The sequence below is a fragment of the Mastomys coucha genome, unplaced genomic scaffold (genome assembly GCF_008632895.1).
Source record: "Mastomys coucha isolate ucsf_1 unplaced genomic scaffold, UCSF_Mcou_1 pScaffold6, whole genome shotgun sequence".
Lineage (NCBI taxonomy): Eukaryota > Metazoa > Chordata > Mammalia > Rodentia > Muridae > Mastomys > Mastomys coucha.
In genome coordinates, this window is record NW_022196912.1 from 88245536 (window position 1) to 88263364 (window position 17829).

The 17829-nt window shown below is 39.8% G+C and overlaps 1 protein-coding gene across 1 annotated transcript in view; it reads left to right on the plus strand.

Annotated features, from left to right (window-relative positions):
* Window positions 1–14495, plus strand: part of Mnat1 (MNAT1 component of CDK activating kinase) — a 154787-nt gene extending 140292 nt beyond the window's left edge. The window contains exon 8 of the mRNA XM_031357238.1: window positions 14054–14495. Coding sequence (XP_031213098.1) covers window positions 14054–14174 — 121 coding nt within the window. The 3' untranslated portion in view covers window positions 14175–14495. The remainder of the gene's footprint in view (window positions 1–14053) is intronic.
* Window positions 14496–17829: the final 3334 nt, after the last annotated feature.

A 17829-nucleotide genomic window follows, 5' to 3' on the forward strand; every position in this document is an offset into this window, starting at 1 on the left:
TTTTTTTTTTCTACAGCTTTTTGGCAATATTCATTCTTCCTTTCAGCCCAAAATATTGCTTCCTGTATTTTCTCTAGGTTTGATCTGTTGGCTGTAAACTTTCTAGGATGATTATATTATAGGAAGTTTTTTTTTCTTTCTCCTTCAAATATGGCATATAGTATTTCTGGGAGCATGACTCTTTGTTGGCTGCCATGGCTTTTTAGGACTTGGCATGCAGTGCTCCACTGAGACATCAGGTGTTATTCCGAGGGTGTTCCTTTATGTGGGACCTGTGTGTTTTCTCTTCTAGCTTTCAGTAAGTACTCTTCTTTGTTCTGTGTGTCTTTTAACCATGGCTAATGCTGCAGAGTTTCTTTCCTTTCCTGGCCTTGTTTGTTGGTGTGCTTTTGTGTCTGTGTGAGTTTGTCTTTTCTCAGTTTGAGCAAGTTTTCTTCTGTGTTGAAGCTCTGCTCTGTGACTGCTCTTACCTGTGCCTGTAGTCAGAAGGCTTGGTCTTTTTATGGTGTTCCACAGCTCTTGTATGCTCCTTTCCTGTGTTTTTAAAATTTGTTTCATGTTCTTTACTTGTTTTGTGTAGATCCTCTGCTTTATTCTTGAGTTCTGTCTTCTGCTTGATTCATCCTCCTTATAACAGTTTCCCTGGAGTTGTGTAATTAGGTTTTAAATTCCATCTTTATTTCAGTTTGATTCCTCTTCTGTGTTTTTTGACTTCTTCGTTGAATTTCATTTTCAGATCCTGTACTGTCTTCATTATTCCCATCAGACTTTGTGTGAGCTTTTGTGGGAGTCACTCAGGTGTTTAGTCTCTTTGTGTTCCTTGAGCTGTTTCTTGGTGTCTTCTTTAAACTCCCTGAATTTTTTGATAAAGGTTTATGATTATTCTCTTAAATTCTGTGTCCTGGGTTTGTCTAGGTAATTCTCATTGGCAAGCATTTCTATAGGACTGATAGAGTGGGCTGGGGGGAGGGGTTGATTTTTCATCTTGTTTGTACTTTTGCTAGGAGATATGGGCATGTGGTCCTCTTCTGTTAGTTCTGTGTCTGCTGTGGAAAGTTCAAGTTGAGGCAGAGCACAGGATGGACAGGACAGTTTGGGCCCAGACATTAGATATAGCTTAGGCAGAATAAAATCAGATGGACCCAGAAGGTAGGCTGGCATGAAGGATATGTGTCCAGGTCTAAGTCTAGAGTTTGGAAGTAGACTTGTGAGATAGGGAGAGTGCATAGAGGACAGAATCAGGTACCCTCACCTGGCCAGGCCGTGGCAAAGGATATACAGGATCTGGCTGAGCAGGGAGGTTGGATGTAAGGTTGAAGGGACCTGCAGATTGTGGGCAGACGGGGGTGCCGGATGGAAGCCTAGCTTTTGGGGGCAGTGCAACAGAGGTGGTCAGGTGGGCCATTGGACTGAGTGGAGAGAAGGTAGGCTCAGGCAGACTCACCCAGCTAGCCCATGGTAAAGTATGTGCAGTCTAGCTGGGCAGAAGGCTCCATTAACATGTCTTTCAAAAACAAAATTCAGGGAAATAATAGGGTACTTAGTTTTTCTTTTAACCTTTAGAGTGACAAAATAATATACCATATAATATATTGAAGCACATTTTGTGAAATCAAAATCAAATTTCTGTAAAATCGTAATTTGAATGGTCTCCTAGTTTGCTTTCTGTTGATGTGACAGTGATAATGAAAATCAGTTTGGAGAGGAACTGTAACTTTTTTTCAAAACCTATTTTAAATGAAGGTTCTTAAATGCTTTAACCTCCCTTGTAGCCCACTACCCATCAGAGGTAGTGGAAAAGAAAGGATACAGGGAAGTAGATATGTTTAGAAAGTTCTTTGGAGCAACTCCCATCTATGTTGTCTGGAAACTGGCAGCTCACTTCATAGGTTAGCAGCGGCAGCTTGATCCACTCGCAAACACCTCACAGATACACCAGCAGTTCAGTTCCATAGAATGGGGATAGCAAACACAAGTCTGCAGTGGTGGCACTATCCAGCAGAGACAGCAGGCCTCAGCCTCCGCATGAGTCAGCAGGAGGGACCAGGGCCAACAGGAACACCAGAAGTTCTCTGCTGTGCTTCTCTTAACAAAGCAAAGATCTGCAAGGACGTGAGACCAACAAGCTTTGTACAGCTAGCTCTATAAGCAAGCCTAGTTCAGCCTCTGTCACTGTCCATAGATTCCTTTTTATACAACCTCCAACTATCACATGTTCTCCATGGGTTTTGCCTCAGCATGTGTCTTGCATCAGCACCTGTGTCTGTCTCAACTGACATCACTCTGCCAATCAGTTCTAGTCTAAAGAAGCAATAAGAAACTGCCGCACACCACCAGGAGTTGGTGCATTTTGTCTCTATGAAGTCTTGACAAATGCAGCTCAACTACACAATGTACGGTGGACCAGTGCATGAGAATCCTTCATCACATGTCCTTTCACATGCTTGCTTTAGCAGAACATCCTTTCTCCTGTGTCTGCTTCAGCTAAACATTCCTTCACCTGTTTGCCCCAGGATAAAACCATCCAACTGACTTTCCAAAGAACCCTTAAGGAGTTCTTAACTTCAAGGAGAGGGTTTACTTCAGCTTCCAGTTTACAAAGGGAAATAGAACAGACGTTCAGTGCAGGAACCAGAAGGCAGGATTTGAAACATGCTGTGGAGAAGGGAAGCTGTTTACTAGTGTATTCCCTAGGGCTCACTCAGCCTGCTTTCTTATACAACCCAGGACACCTGCCCAGGGATGGCACCACCCATAATGGACCGGGCCCTCCCACATCAAGAAAATGCCTCACAAACTTGCCTACACTAATCTGAAGGAGGCATTTTTCTTAGTTGAGGGTGCTCTTCCAAGATGATTCTCACTTGTGTCAAGTTGACAAAAAGAACCAGCACAGATGGAAAAGTCACATGGAACTTATTAGAGTGTGCTTTAATATGACATTATAGTAATATATGCATGGTTTCAAGGCATTGCCAGAAAAAAATGTAATCTGGAAACAAAATAGAATACTAAAAATAATGGCATAATTTTTAAAATACGAGGAAAATATTTACACATGAAATTTTTGGTTCAAATGATATGTAGCCAATTAAGTGATTGTCTGTTTGCACACTGTGCTCCAGCAAAGCCTCATTTGGGCCCATTGATTGCATTAGCACATTATGCCTGGTCATAGGCATAGGCTTCTTTTCCCACAAGTGATGTTGTGGTTTTACTTTTGGAAGAGTGTGGTTTTTCTGTACACGTAAGTATGAAAGCTGCGTCTTCATAAAGCAGTGGCATTTAAACTTGGTGTGGACTAAGCCTTGCAGCTTTTCAGATTTTTCTACTGTCATCGCTGTTTTGGGGTTAGCTGGTCTAGGAACTCATTTTACACACTGAAAATAGAATGTTTCATAGTCAGGAGTAAGCACCATTTATTTATTTTATTTTTTGCTTGACATTGCCTTTCCTTGTTTTCCTTTTACTTATCTAAGTTGTTGGCATTGTAAGATTCCATCATATGAAACAGAGCTTTAAGGAGAGGGCACCTATGTAAGTGCCTTTGGCTGAGTCCAGCCCTGCTTATCTTGCATTCATCCATGTGTCACATTCTACTGTGCATTTTTTTTAACACAGTGAGTTCAGCTTACATGACAGAATATATTTAAACCTAAAAGGTACTTGAAATACACACATTTAAGAAAATGTTTTGAAGGAAGTAGTTTTACACTATGTTCTACCCCATTAAGTATCTCTCTGGGCACCCTGATTTCCAGAACCCTGCCCGTGTTCCTCACTGCTGACAGACAGCCTGCCCTTCACTTAGTCCTTTCATCTTCTATGGCTTCACAGTTTGTGGTGATAATTGTTTTTTTGCCCTATTGTTTTTAAACTGTCAGCTCTTATCTTGGCCATACTTCATGTCTTCATCTTTGCTAACCAAAGCCCTGATGTGTTGTTTTAAATTCCAGGAAAAGAAGGATGAGCTTTTAAAAATATTTCTATTAATTCCTTGTAAACGTCATATTGCATACAATGTATTTTGCCCATTTCACTCCTACTCTCCTGACTCCTTCCATATCCACCCCCCTAGCTCCATTGTCTCATCGTCATGCCCTCCCCCTTTAATTAGCCCACTGAGTCCAATTTCTGCTGCCTGTGGGTGTGGGGCCATCAACTGAGCCTGGTCTATGTCCTCGGGCCACATTCTTAACACAAACAATCCAGTCAACCCTCAGACATACCATGCAGCCATCAACTGTCCTGTGCTCCTCAAATAGGTGCAGGGTTTTATGACCCTTCCCCTCCATGCAGGAAAGTTGACTGGCTTTATCTTGTGCAGGCTACCCCAGCTGCTGACTTCCTGAGGACATAGCCCTCTGATGACCACAGACACCATTTTGCCCTGTTCCTCCACGGCTTCTGGATCTTAAAATCTTTCTGCTCTTTGTTTGGTGATATGCTCTGAGCTTCTGGGAGACAGATTATGATACAGATATACACTTATGGCTGAACAGTCCATACACACTTTTTCTCTACACTTACCATCATGAGTTTCAATGTTGACCACCGTGCACTGCACAAAGAAACTGCTGAGATATGAGGGCCAAGAAGTTTACTACTAATCTACGAATATAGACATACATATTTAAATGGTAGTTTTATACAATGTGCCTTTAACAAAATAATAGGTTCACTCTTGAGGCCTGTGGCTCCCAAGTCATGGATTTATGGTATAATAGTACCAGGTGTATGTTTCTTTCTGTGGAGTAGGCCTTAAACCAAATCAGAAAATCGTTGTTTACTCTCATAACAACCAACTACTCCTGTGCCATGAGGGTAACCATCTGTCTTAGCATCATTGTAGTTCTCAGGGTTCACAGTTGGGTAAGAGGACTTAGTAACTAAGCCCACACACCTCACCGCTGACTGTATCTAGCGCCTCTGCCATTAGGAAAGCCAGCCAGCACCGAGGAATCCTTAGAGTTATTCTCAGCTGGATTTTTTTTTTAAGATTTATTTATTTATTTTATGTATGTGAGTACACTGTAGCTATACAGATGGTGGTGAGCCTTCATGTGGTTGTTGGAAATTGAATTTTTAGAACCTCTGCTTGCTTCAGTCAACCTCTCTCACTCCAGCCCAAAAATTTATTTATTATTATACATAAGTACACCGTAGCTGTCTTCAGATACTTCAGAAGAGGGCATCAGGTCTCATTATGGCTGGTTGTGAGCTACCATGTGGTTGCTGGGATTTGAACTCAGGACCTTCTGAAAAGCAGTCAGTGCCCTTACCCACTGAGCCATCTCACCAGCCCCCCAGCTTGATGCTTTTATAACCAAAGTATCTGACATCTTCAGCAAAAAGGCCTTGCCGTAAAGTTCTGGTATGCAACAAAGAGCAATGATTCCCGAATTATTTGGGGGGTGGTTCTGGAACACCCTTGATCAACAATTTGAGGGAACTATTCCAAATCTGGCACTTGGCTTTTATTTTAGTAACCCATGGCTTTGGGGAAGAGCATTTCCCCCTGTGTAGAGTAATCCCAATTGTGTGTGTGTGTGTGTGTGTGTGTGTGTGTGTGTGTGTGTGTATAATAGTAGGGTTCCATATGATTATTCAAATATACCTAGTGTTAACCTCCCTGTCCCCTGCTCTACCGTCCCATCCCCCTCTGCTCTTAGCTCTCTTCCCTCTATTCCCCTTTCACCCCAATGATGAGTGTTGGGTGAGTATCCATTTTTTCTCTCAAACAACTTACTACTATGGGATGCATAACATTTACAAGTAATCATGAGCACAAGATAGGTGAAGATAAAGTGGTTTATGAATTGAGAAAAGGGAAAGTAGTAGTTCTACCTAGACAACCCAGAAAACGTGTGACTTGAAAAGAGTTACAAGGTATTTTGAACATTAGAATATAGAGAATAAATGAAAATACTATACTATACTATGTCTGCTATCTAGAATTAATGAATGCTATTTTTACAAGGCTAAAGTTAGTAACACTTCTCCTTCTGAAGAAAACTTTAGAAAGCTGAGCCTTGGACTTCTGTTTCTCTTGGTGGTTTTGTTACTAGATAAGTTTCTCTGGAGTCACTCTTGCCTCTTGTCCGCTCTTCCTGCAGGGCTCATGTCCTTGCTGAAACAGCCTTTTAATGGTGCTTTCCCAGTTACTTTATTTTTTTAATCTTTGTTTTTTAGCTCCATTATATTCTGTGTTCTCTGTATCTATTTCACCTTGCTAATTTTTGTCTGTGGATAACCTGATTAACTTGCCATATGATATACTTTTTTAAAAAAGATTTCCTATTGATTTTTTTTAATGACTATTTTCTCAATATTGTCCTTTTCTTGCCTTATGATATCTATTTCTTCATCTCTTTTGACATGAATACTCATTTCTTTCAGATTATTCTCTGATCTGGTTGTTTAATTTGCCATTCATATTCATTGTATCTCTGTGTTTTTTTTTTGTTTTGTTTTGTTTTGTTTTGTTTTTTTTACCATGAGTGAATTTTGTTATTTTGTTATTTCTGTGATTCCTGTTTTAGTGGGGATAGTTTTCCACAGGCCTTTTGTGGTAATCTAGAGATCCATGTTTGCTTCTGCCAGAATTCTGTGAGCATCATGGAATCTGGACTAGTTCTTAATTTCTTGGCAGTGAAGCAGCCGCTGTCCTGTGCTTATTCCTGTCCTAGATGAGCTGTAAGCTTTATTATGAGCTTCTTGTGGCTGCCTCTGGGCTGATGAGTGTGTATTTTCTACAGCAGGCTTCACAGAGCAGGCAAGAGTTTAGAGAGAGAGGTTGTATGCAGGGCCCAGGCCAGTTCCAGTTTCTTTCTTCGGATCGGCCTGAGGCCTTGTCTCTTGTCTCCATGTGGATAGTGAATCACTGGTACTTAAAGTTAGCTAGGAAGGAAGTTCACCGCCCTTACTTTGACTTCTAGTGTAATTTCTGGTACCTAAAAGATTTCTTTTAAGATGATCTTACTTGGGGACTGGAGAGATGGTTAAAGCTTGTATTGCTTTAGCAGAGGCCCATCTATGGCAGCTCACAACCTGCTGTAACTCCAGCTCCAGGGTTAGCACCTTCTTCTGGCACTGTGGACACCTCACTCATATGCACCCCCTCATGCCCATAATTTAAAACGTTTTGTAAAGTACTTGATTTGTTGTTGTAGCCATTTTCTGTGTGGGATAGGAGAGCTTCTCTTACTTGTTCAGAATTGAGCAGCTGACACATGACTGATTTTGTTAAAGTTCCTCTCTGTGCATTCCAAGGCAGAGACAACAGGAGTAAGTAAGGGAATAGGAGGGGACGTTATGAGGCTTTAACAGAGAAAAACAAAAACTTCCTGATTGACTTTGGCTTTACTTCAGGGTAATGGAGATGATTAATGGGAAAATATGTTTGGAAATGTGAACTGGAATCACGTATAATAGACCATGAATGGTAGGCTGAGGAGTTTGGAGCTGATTCTTTAGAGCCTGGAGCCAATTAATGTCTATTTATGTAAGAGTCGGGGAGATCGTTGCCCAAGAATAATTGAGTAACCATGGAAGGACTGAAATGGAATGTGCACACTGTGAGTCAGTTCTGACACTGTTAGCAGTAGTCCTTGAATGATGACAATGGCCCAATGTGGTGCTACACACCTGTAACCCAGCATATGGGAAGCTGACACAGGAGAATCATGAGTTTCAGACCAGTTTGGGCTGCATAGTGAGTCCAGCTATTCTGGGATACATGTCAAAGACAGTATAGAACAAAATAAAAAAAAAAAAACAGCATAAGCAATAAAACAAAGATCTCAGCATAGAGTAAAGCAAAGATGGTCAAGATCTGAAATAAGATTGCATTGGTGGCAGTGAAATGATGTGTGGGATATGAGCAAGGAGACACAGTCATGATGCAAAAAGGTAGTAACTTAACCTTGGAAATAAAGTGTGCAAAGGAAGTATCGGGTCGTAGAGCATGGGACCCATGAGGTCTGGTACAATGTAGCCAAGTTTTGATGGCTTATGATAGAGCCATGTATAACCTTCTTTATATAATATACAGATAGAATAATCTTGGTGCTCTCAAGAAACAAAAATTATATTTTGAGAGGCTATTCTTTGATTATAGAATATTGTGATAATTGCTGTATTTAATTGTTAGTAATTCTGTAACCTTTTACTCTACCAAGTTTATAAATAAAGCTTTCTTTATTTATATACACAACTTATGTATTGGATTTTGTTTTCTCTACAGTTTCAGGTTGGGGAGCTTATACTAAAATTGGCCAAACACGTAATAATTTGTTTTTTAAATAAATACCTTCTGATTTTGGTAAATATTTTCAATATTTATCAAAAATAATTTGCTCTATTGGCTGTTGTGGATAGAGCTGGATTTATCCAAGTTTATGTTATAGTGCCTATATTCAATGCTTTTCTGTTGCCGTGATGAAACACCATGACCGAGGCAGCTTGTAAAGGAAGAGTTTATTTGTCTCATGGCTCCAGAGGGATAAGAATTTATTATGGTGGGGATGCATGGTAGCAAGAAGCAGGTGACTGAGAGATCAGATTCTTAACAACCTCAAGGAGGGAGCAACCAGGAAGTGTGTCAAACATGAGAAGTCTGAAAGCTTGTACCCAATGGTATATTTTCTCCAAAAAGGTTGAATGTCCCTACAACTTCCCCCAAAACAGCACCATTAACCAGGGACCAAGTATTCAAATACAGTGGGGGACAGTCTACATTCAGAATACCATAGTGCCCAACTCTTCCTATATTTATGTCTATTATTTATGAAGAATCTATCTTAGAGGTCCATCAGTAAGCATATCCAAAACTGCCAATATGGCATCATTCATAGAATGCATATATAGTTAAATAGCTAAGGCTTCTTTATACTTTAGTTTATACTCAAATCAAGGAAACAGTTGCATTTCATGATTATGAATTTTCAGCAATAGCTACTTTATCCTAAAATGCATAGTCTATCCTTGAGTAGTAATAAATTGTAGTTTACTTCAGCTGATGTTAGAATCTGTGTAATGGTCTGAAATGAGCAGTAAACCCTGGTGTGCCCATGGAAAGCATACAGCCATTAATTTCCAGGTCTAAGCCTTGCTTTTGAGATGGCTTAAACATCTGGCATAATTGCTCTTTCTTCCTGAGTATGTTGTATAAATGTGAAACAGCTTTATTATTGAGCTTATTTGCCTTGAATCCTTATCCACTGGCTAGACCAATAAAGAGTGACGTGATAACCATTCATGGAAGTGATGTTATTTGGTTGGACTTCATGAAGCCATGTGTTTTTATAATCAGACTACCTGCAGAATTCTGGCCAGCACTGGAATCATAGTAGCTTCCCCATCCTCTGCATATATACAGTTAACCATCCATCCTTATTCTATTGTGATTAGTTAGACTAGCACATGTCATGTGATATATTTAGATTTTAAGAATGTTATATTTTAGCAGTAGTCTGAGTACTATTGTTTTTTTTTTTAAGTTGTTTTTGTGAAGTGTTGCATGTGTGTCTGTGGGTGTAGGTACACCTGCATGTACACATGTAGTGGCCAGTGTGTCATCCTCAGGAATATCATCTATCTCCTTTAAAACAGGCCTCACATTGGTCTGGTTCACCAATTAAGCAAGGCTGGCTGGCCAAGTGAGGTCCACCAATCTTCCTACCTCTACTTTCTTAGCACTGGGACTGATGTATGCACCACAACACCTATCATTTTATGTGTGTGCCAGAAATTGAACTTGGCTCCTCAGCTTGCATAACCAACACTTTACTGACTAAGTTATCTCCCCAGGCCAATGAAAATATTATATAGTTATGGCTAAACATTGTGGTCCATGGGACAGTGCAATGCACAGGATTGAACATCTTAATCATGTTCTACCAGCAAGACCATCCAAGCCCATGAGATGAGGCCCTTATACTTCTAAGAGCTCTTGCTTAGTCTTGACATCTGGAGCACAGAACTGTATGGGGCAGGTCTGTTAACTCATGGTGTTAAATGCAAACTTTTAAGTGAGCTCCCTACAACTTGGCACAGTGCTATGAGCCCATAGACAGGAAGATCTTTTGAACTCAGTAGTTCGAGGCCATCCCTGGAAATGTAGGGAAGACCCCGTCTCAAAATAAAGCATGAGAAAAGCTCACTCTATTTTTGGAGAAGCAGGTCTTATTCCCTAGGCTTCACTGCCTTACTCACTTTGAAACAGTTCAGAATGCAGCTCTAAACAGAGCCTAGTAATTTAAAAGAGAAGCAGCTAATATGAAACCATTTTATTTCCATTTCAATTCTAGAACTTGTTCCAAAGGCATGTTCCAGGGTTTATCACAAAGAGGCTGTGACCGCTGCTCGTAGTGGCACTGCTAATGTGCTCTGTGCTCTGCCCTTCCTAGAAGATCTGCCTGACCGACAGCAACAAGAGCCCAGTACAAGATACCTGCCAGGTGGTCAGTGCAGGGCTCTTAAAAGAAAGCAAATAGTAAGAGGAGTCCAGACCTGAGGAAACAAAGTCTTTCTGAAGCAAAAGCGTTATTATTCCACCTGCTGGGGAATAAAACACAGCTAAAAGTTAGAAGAAAAAAATGATGATTTAAATTGAAGTCCAGGAAAACTATCAAGTCTAGTGTTTTAACTCCTTTCTCCTCCAAGGTCCACTGTTTATTTCTCCTCCTCCATCTCTAGAGTCCACTAGTGATTACGATGCAGAGTGGAGAAGGAAGGCAACTTTAGACAGAGCATGCATAAGATAGGGTTCAGGATGCCCCTATATAAGAATTATAAATGTTTCTGAAAACATACTGTTAATGCTTTACTAAGAGAATAAAGATTTTTTTAAAAAAATCTGAATTTAGTCTGTTTTCAGTAAATATAGGGCTATAGCTACAAAAATAAGCAACCCCACACTGGTTTCTATGTTATAAGGCTTAATACGTATTTAAAATAAAGCCATGAAAAGCAGAATTAGTGTCTTGGCATTGGCTAAGTAGAGCTGTTGTGTCCAGGACCCAGAAGGCTTGATTTCTGGAAATGAATTTGCATAAGATATATTTCTTGTTTTGTTATATAAAATTATACATTAAATGTTGCTGACCTCTAACATAGTCTCAAGAGATGTCATTTATAGTGATCACAGAAGAATAAACGGGGGTGTGGAGACAGGTGGGGAAAGTAGACAAATCCTAAATTCTTGACATCTGGTTCCAGTGTGACAGATCCTTAAAGGACTTTGACATACCAAAATGATTAAAGGATTTAAACAGTGAATTAAAACACCAAGAAACAAAACCCTACAACAAAATAGTAAGAATCAACTCTACCTTTAAATGGAATTAATACAGATTGCCTTGGTTCAAATATTTTGAAACAGTTAACAGTGAAAGTTTTGTATAGCCTTGGAGATCAAAAAGAGCAATCAAAGCAGGGAGGACTCTTAAAGCCCATCGTCCCAGACACACTTAGTGTAAGTGACTGCACAGGGAAATGCATATTCTTCAGTGCTATGCAAAGAAACTTTAATTGACTTATTTTGGCAATGAGAATCGCACAACTTACCATTAATACTCAACTTTAACAATATTTGCTCATTGCATTGGATTATGACTGTTCAAGAAGTACTATTTTCAAACACTAATTAATCATCTTAGATAAACTTTTAAAAAGTGCATTTATGACCTCAATGAGTATGACTGTTTATTACATTCTCCTTATAAAAGCTGAACTGTTTTATATACTCTTTATGGAAACAGTGCACCATCATAAATTAGAAGATGCAACTGTTTTAGGTATTTTACGGGGCCTGGGCCTGCCTGCCAGCTGTGCAGCTGTTTCAGGCTTCCCAGCATAACATATAAAAAGCTGGATGCACACTGCAAGTGTGTGTATTAGACTTGCCAAGCCAGGATGGTGTGACTCAACTTTCCCAAAAGCAAGCCAGACCAAATGCAATGAATCAATAGTTAGCTGTACATGGATTTTTATTACAGCTGGGAAAGCCAATTCCATTTGTGAAGTTATTTTCTGACAGTTGACAAACATTGCAGTGCTTGGATTCTACTGGTTGTGAGCCAAATGGGACCTTTCTTTTGACGATCTGAGGAGAGAGTAATGTCCTATTATTTGGTTTGTAGATAAAAATCAGTTAAAACACAAGTCAAAAATGGGAGAATTTAAATTCCATTACTTACTTGTGTAATTAGCATTGAGTTTCCAGTGTCAGGAGTTGAGTTAGGAGTTTCTGAGGCAGCTCACTATGTGCCTTGTTTCTTGATAGGAATCCTTTGTGGGTTGTTTTGTTGGCCCTTGTTTTTTTGTGACAGGGTCTCACTTTGTAGCCCTGGCTGTCCTGGAACTAGCTCTGTAGACCAGGCTGGCCTCAGACTCAGAGACCTGCTTGCCTCTGCCTCTTGAGCGCTGGGATTAAAGGCATGCAGTACTACACCCTACCCTAACCAGCAGAATCCTAACAGCTGGCATTTTATTGTGCTCTGGGAGAGCAATAAGAAAATAACATTATAGTTATGTGGTAGATTGAATTCACTCCTGTCCAGCTCCTGTGAGACTTAAGGCTCCGCCAGGAGCTCATCAGTGATACTTAAGAGTGTCTGCAGTAGGATGTGTCCTCAGAAGAATAGAGCATGGCATAATTCATGCTTTATTTTATCTCTTAAATTTCTCACTTATATATATTTCATATGATCCTGTAGTTGTATATAACTATATGATTATATTATATAGAGTATCTATTACTAATGTTCTTTATAATTTATAAATAAGTTTTGAGGGTAGATATACAAATAACTTGTATGCTATAAATATACTACCCAAATAGTTTTAGATTATTGCTCAACAAACATTCATTTCTTTCTTCTTTGACTTTTACCCTTGGCAGAAAAGCAAAGATTTGAGTTAAAACCATGATTTGTGGCAATGTGAACAAATTATAGCCAATTCCAGGAGCTTGGCCTATCTCATTTTGACAGCTTCTTCTATTTGGTCCCTTAAGTTGCCATATATGCTTTAATCATGCAAGCTTATTAAAACATAGACACAAACAAAAAACTGACTTGTTATTATGTTAGAAATAAGAAGTTGCTCATGCATTACGATCTTGACACACAGGAAGTTTGAATGAATAAGTAGAAAAGGTTCCAGCAATTAAAATGTCCTGCTTCCTGATTTATTCATTTATCGTACCTGTAATTCTGAGAGTGGGAGAAGCAGCTTTGTTCCCAGGGCCCATGTGGCTTCCTACAGGGGCAGTAAAGCAAGGATGGAATTATTCTTTCCTGCAGTGTAGCCAGTCGTCTGGCTGACAAGACATTCCTCTGCTAAGATCCCCTAAGTTTTTAGTCCTGTTTTGTCTATTTTTATGAAGGCATTAATTTTCTATTCGTAAAAAAAACTGAGATTGAAGAAGCATTGCTGTTCTGTTTGTGAGATGTTCAGTTCTTCTGTACTTAGGACTCTAGCCATGACTCTTCAGGGCATTATTCTCAGCCTAGGCTCTGTCTCGGGCTTCTTGGACATGTGATTTCTAAGGTTCCTTTCCTTGCAAGGAAGGAGACAATATTGAACTATTGTGTGCTTTCTTCCTGAGTGCACTCTTTTTCCATATGTAAGGTTTTGCTTTAAAATGCTTTTGTAAAAATGTTAGCATAATAGTGTCGTGCTGTGTATTTATCAGGAGCGTGCTGGAAAGAACAGCATTCACTGGATGCCTACACAGCCTCCAACAAAACGGATCAGGGCTGGAAATGGTGAACCAGTGAGCATTTTAACCTTTCACCCAAATTTATAGGTTATAAGGTCTATTCCTAGATGTCATTGTCCTTTGTAACTTAGTAGTAGTTGGGCAATCCATATATACATACACACAGTTGGCGTGTTTCCTTTTAAAAAGTAATGTTCATTTATAAAAACCTGAACATTTCAATCTCAGAATTCCTTTCAAAATGTGGAATCAGTTTTACACTTGGTATGCAAAATGTCACTGGCTTACGTTTTTCACATCAATGCTGTACTTTCTGCTTTCTTTCAGGTATTTAAGCCACGTCCGGGCTGCATCTCCACAGGATCTGGCTGGCGGCTATACTTCTTCTCTTGCTTGTCACAGAGCGCTACAAGATGCTTTCAGTGGGCTTTTCTGGCAGCCCAGATAACCTGTATTTTCTCATTTATAAGATCTGGATCTTGGAGCCAAACCAAGAGGTTTGAAAGTAAAGAGATTTGTAAAATCCCAGCCACGCAGCTGCAGAGCACACCACCACCACTGCTGCTATGTTCAGGTGTTTATTGCAGTCTGGACCAAGCTGAGAAATATGTTGCATATAGATTCATGGAAGAGATTTATTTTTAACTTCTATTCTTCAGACAGGGATTGAAGCATTGAACCTCATCTGACAGGAAAGAAATAAATGATTTGCCTATGTATGGAGTTGACTTATACATTTTTTTTTTAAATAAAGCCTGACTTTATGGTACATTTTGTGGTTTTTTTTTTTTTTTCCTTCTTCTTATAGTATTTTTCTGGAACATATTTCCAAATGCCTTTTTGATTATAACATTCAGTGTTATTATCCAAGTCTATATTTTCCCCATAAAACTTCTTTTTTTTTCCTAATGTCTTATTAATAGTGGTCTAGACAAGTGGATATGGTTCATCTTAGCAGCAGGCTGTGTCAAGAAAAGCCCAACCTGTGCCGTGGCCCTTCCTCAGCACTAAGAGTCTCAGGGGCTGGTTTGAGCCGTGCAAAGTGAGGCAAACCTAATAAGGCTCCCAGGTGGGAACCACACTCATGATAAAACAGAGCACGGCATTAACCTGCTTTCATGGCAGATTCAAAGAAATGAGCTAATAAAACCTAATCCATCAATGGCACCTTTCACTGCCGATGTGAGCTCATTTTATGATGAGATGTTGAGACTGGAAAAGGTACCATGTAAGTGAAGTTTCTCTGCATAAATTATAGACTGATGTAGTTTTCCACCAGAGCTTTGAGGGGTTTTACTGTGCTTGTGCTTGGTTAGTTTGGGTGTGGGTTGGACAGATGGATGAGTATCCCAGCCTGCGTGAGTCTGTCGCATGGGCCCCTGGGTATGGAACAGAGGCTTTTCCAGGAAATTAAAGGATTTTCTATCAAATTTCTATCACAACAGATGCTAATTTTTTGGGTGTAGAGGTAAATGAATCAGTCTTTGGTGATGTTAGTGTTACTAGTCATATGTAACAGTGCCATCTTTCCTGAGTGGGGATCCATCTCAGTGCACCTGTGGAACCAGACTTCTTTGCTAGGACACAACACTCTCATCTCTGATAAATGAGAAAGCCAACAAGTTATATAAGCCAATACTATGTATGTAAATTAGTAAAAAGCTAGAATTAGGTCAAACTACTACTTAATCCAAATCCACTATGGAGTGAGCATGTCGTATTCCTTATATTAGGCTTTTGCAAATTGATAGTTTACACTTCTACATCCAATCTGTAAATCTGATGAAGAAGTGATGACGATGAGCCTACAGCTAGGGCTTTGCTGCACTGGTGCACAGAAATCAATATACCCACAGTTCATGAACTAATTAATAAAACTCAAGCTTTGTTTCGCATCTGACTTAAATCTTTACCTGACTCTGTTGGACTAAATGAAATGAAGAAGGAACATGGCAGTGAAAAATGGCAATATTCTAAACTGAACCTTGTACTTCTTTCTCACCCTCCCAGTGATGTCCTCCTAGAGACAGTATGCAAGTCTTTGATCTGTATAAGCATCTCCTCTGTAAGACTAGTACAGAAATAGTCATTGTATGACCTTTGTGCCAGGCATTGTGCTTCATGCTTCCTGTGTTTACTAATCCTTACAAACAATCTTGTTATCGTCTCTCCTGTTCTAACAGATAGAGTTATACAGTAACTTAAAAGCATCAGAGCCAGGATTCAAACCCCAGTGGCAAGGTTCCAGAGGCCATGCTCCAGAGGTGACTTGGTAATCCCATTTCAAAAAGACCTCCAGGAAGTTTTACAGAGCAAGAGTCTAACCCTGTGGGACATAAATGATGTTCAACAGATGATCTCATTGATATCCTAAGAGTTCTCAAGTTCATTACATAGAAAATGACTTGCCTTAAGCAAATAATAATGGTCTGGAATACACATACATCACAAAATGCACCGGTGGTGGCCTTGGATCATATGACTCAGTTAAGGGTCTCATATATTTTTTTTAAGGTTTTGAAGCATTTTAAGGGTCTCATAATTTAAACACTGTATATCAATGAGTAATCCCAGCTACTGGGTTAATCAAAAATCCATGTCCTAGGAATCATCAGTTAAGATTGGGATGGCCCCACCCTTAAGGCTTCAGTTTAGTACTTAAACTCTACATGAAAGAGGAGGGAGCAGCTCAGCAGTTAGAAAATCATGTAAGTATTCATTTATAATCATATTGTTTATATATTAGAGGATGACTACATGGAGACAGTTCTTACCACTTTATTTTAGAGTGCCTCATAACCTGTATCAGTATATATTACTTGGGTTGTCTCAGAACAAACTGTATAAATGCTTTTAGATAGAAGCCCAGGGCTTTAGCTCATCACTTCCCTGTGCCTGTTGCTGTTTTACCTACATTTTCACTTACCACCTCCCTGTGCTTCTCACCACTACCACTGATTGCCGCCTGCCAAGCCTCTGAAGCTTGCAATCAGTGTTCTAGATCAGAGGTCACTTAGTAGGTATTTTAGGCCTTTCAGGCCAAGCGATAAACCTAAGAGCACTATGTGATACTTACATCATGAGATTAAGCAACTTGCCACAATTTTATTGCTAAAAGTCAAGATGTAATAAGAACAATTTTATGGTAATATCTTTAATTGGAGATCTGATTGTTTATTTAATAGTCAAATTCCACCAAATACTGCTCTCAATCCATAAACATATGATATGAAATATGGTTAGTTTTCATTGTTGTCAACTTGACAACCTAGAATCAGATCACATAGTTAGAGTGTCAGTCTGTCTACTGAGTTGGCCTGTGGGCATGTCTGTGGGCAGCGCCATTGCTGACATAGGAGTTCTGAGCTAAGTGAAGCAATCAGGGTGAGTGTGAGCAAGTGTACATATGCATTCATTTCTTTCTATTCTGATGGAGGATGTGTTAGCGTGCTACTTGAAGTTCTTGCCCTGACTTCTTCACAGTGGTGGACCATGTTCTCAAAGTGTTAGCTGAAATAAGCCCCTTTCTCCCTTAAGCTGCTCTCTGCCATAGCAATGGAAGTCAAACTAGAACATTAACCAAGCATATTCATAACTTGGAAGACACTTAAAAGTGTATTTTAATTCTTTGAGAATTTCATAATATATTTTGATCATGTTTACCTCATTACCCTTCCCAGATCCACCCCCTGCCTCCTCACCCCTCCCAAGTTTGTATCTTTTGTGATAACCCACCACATCCAGTTTATGTAAACCATATATCCCCGGGTATGGGATCATCCACTGGAACATAGTTGACATACCAGAGGGCTCATTCTTTAAAAGCCACCATCTCCCAGGAGCCACTGATGTCAATTGCTCCTTGGCTAGGGGTGGGAGTTCATGCTACCCTTCCGTCTTAGGGTGTTTAACAGCTTTATCTTGTACAAGCAACCCACACATGCCCTGAGTTTAGGAGTGCAGTGGTCCTGTCATTTTCAGAGCACTTTCTGAAACTCTAGTCCGTGTGATCTCTGGCTCTTAAAATCTTCTTGCTCCCTTTTCTATGATGGTTCCTGCGCCTTGTAGGAGTAGTAGCGGTGGGGATGATACTGATGCCCTCC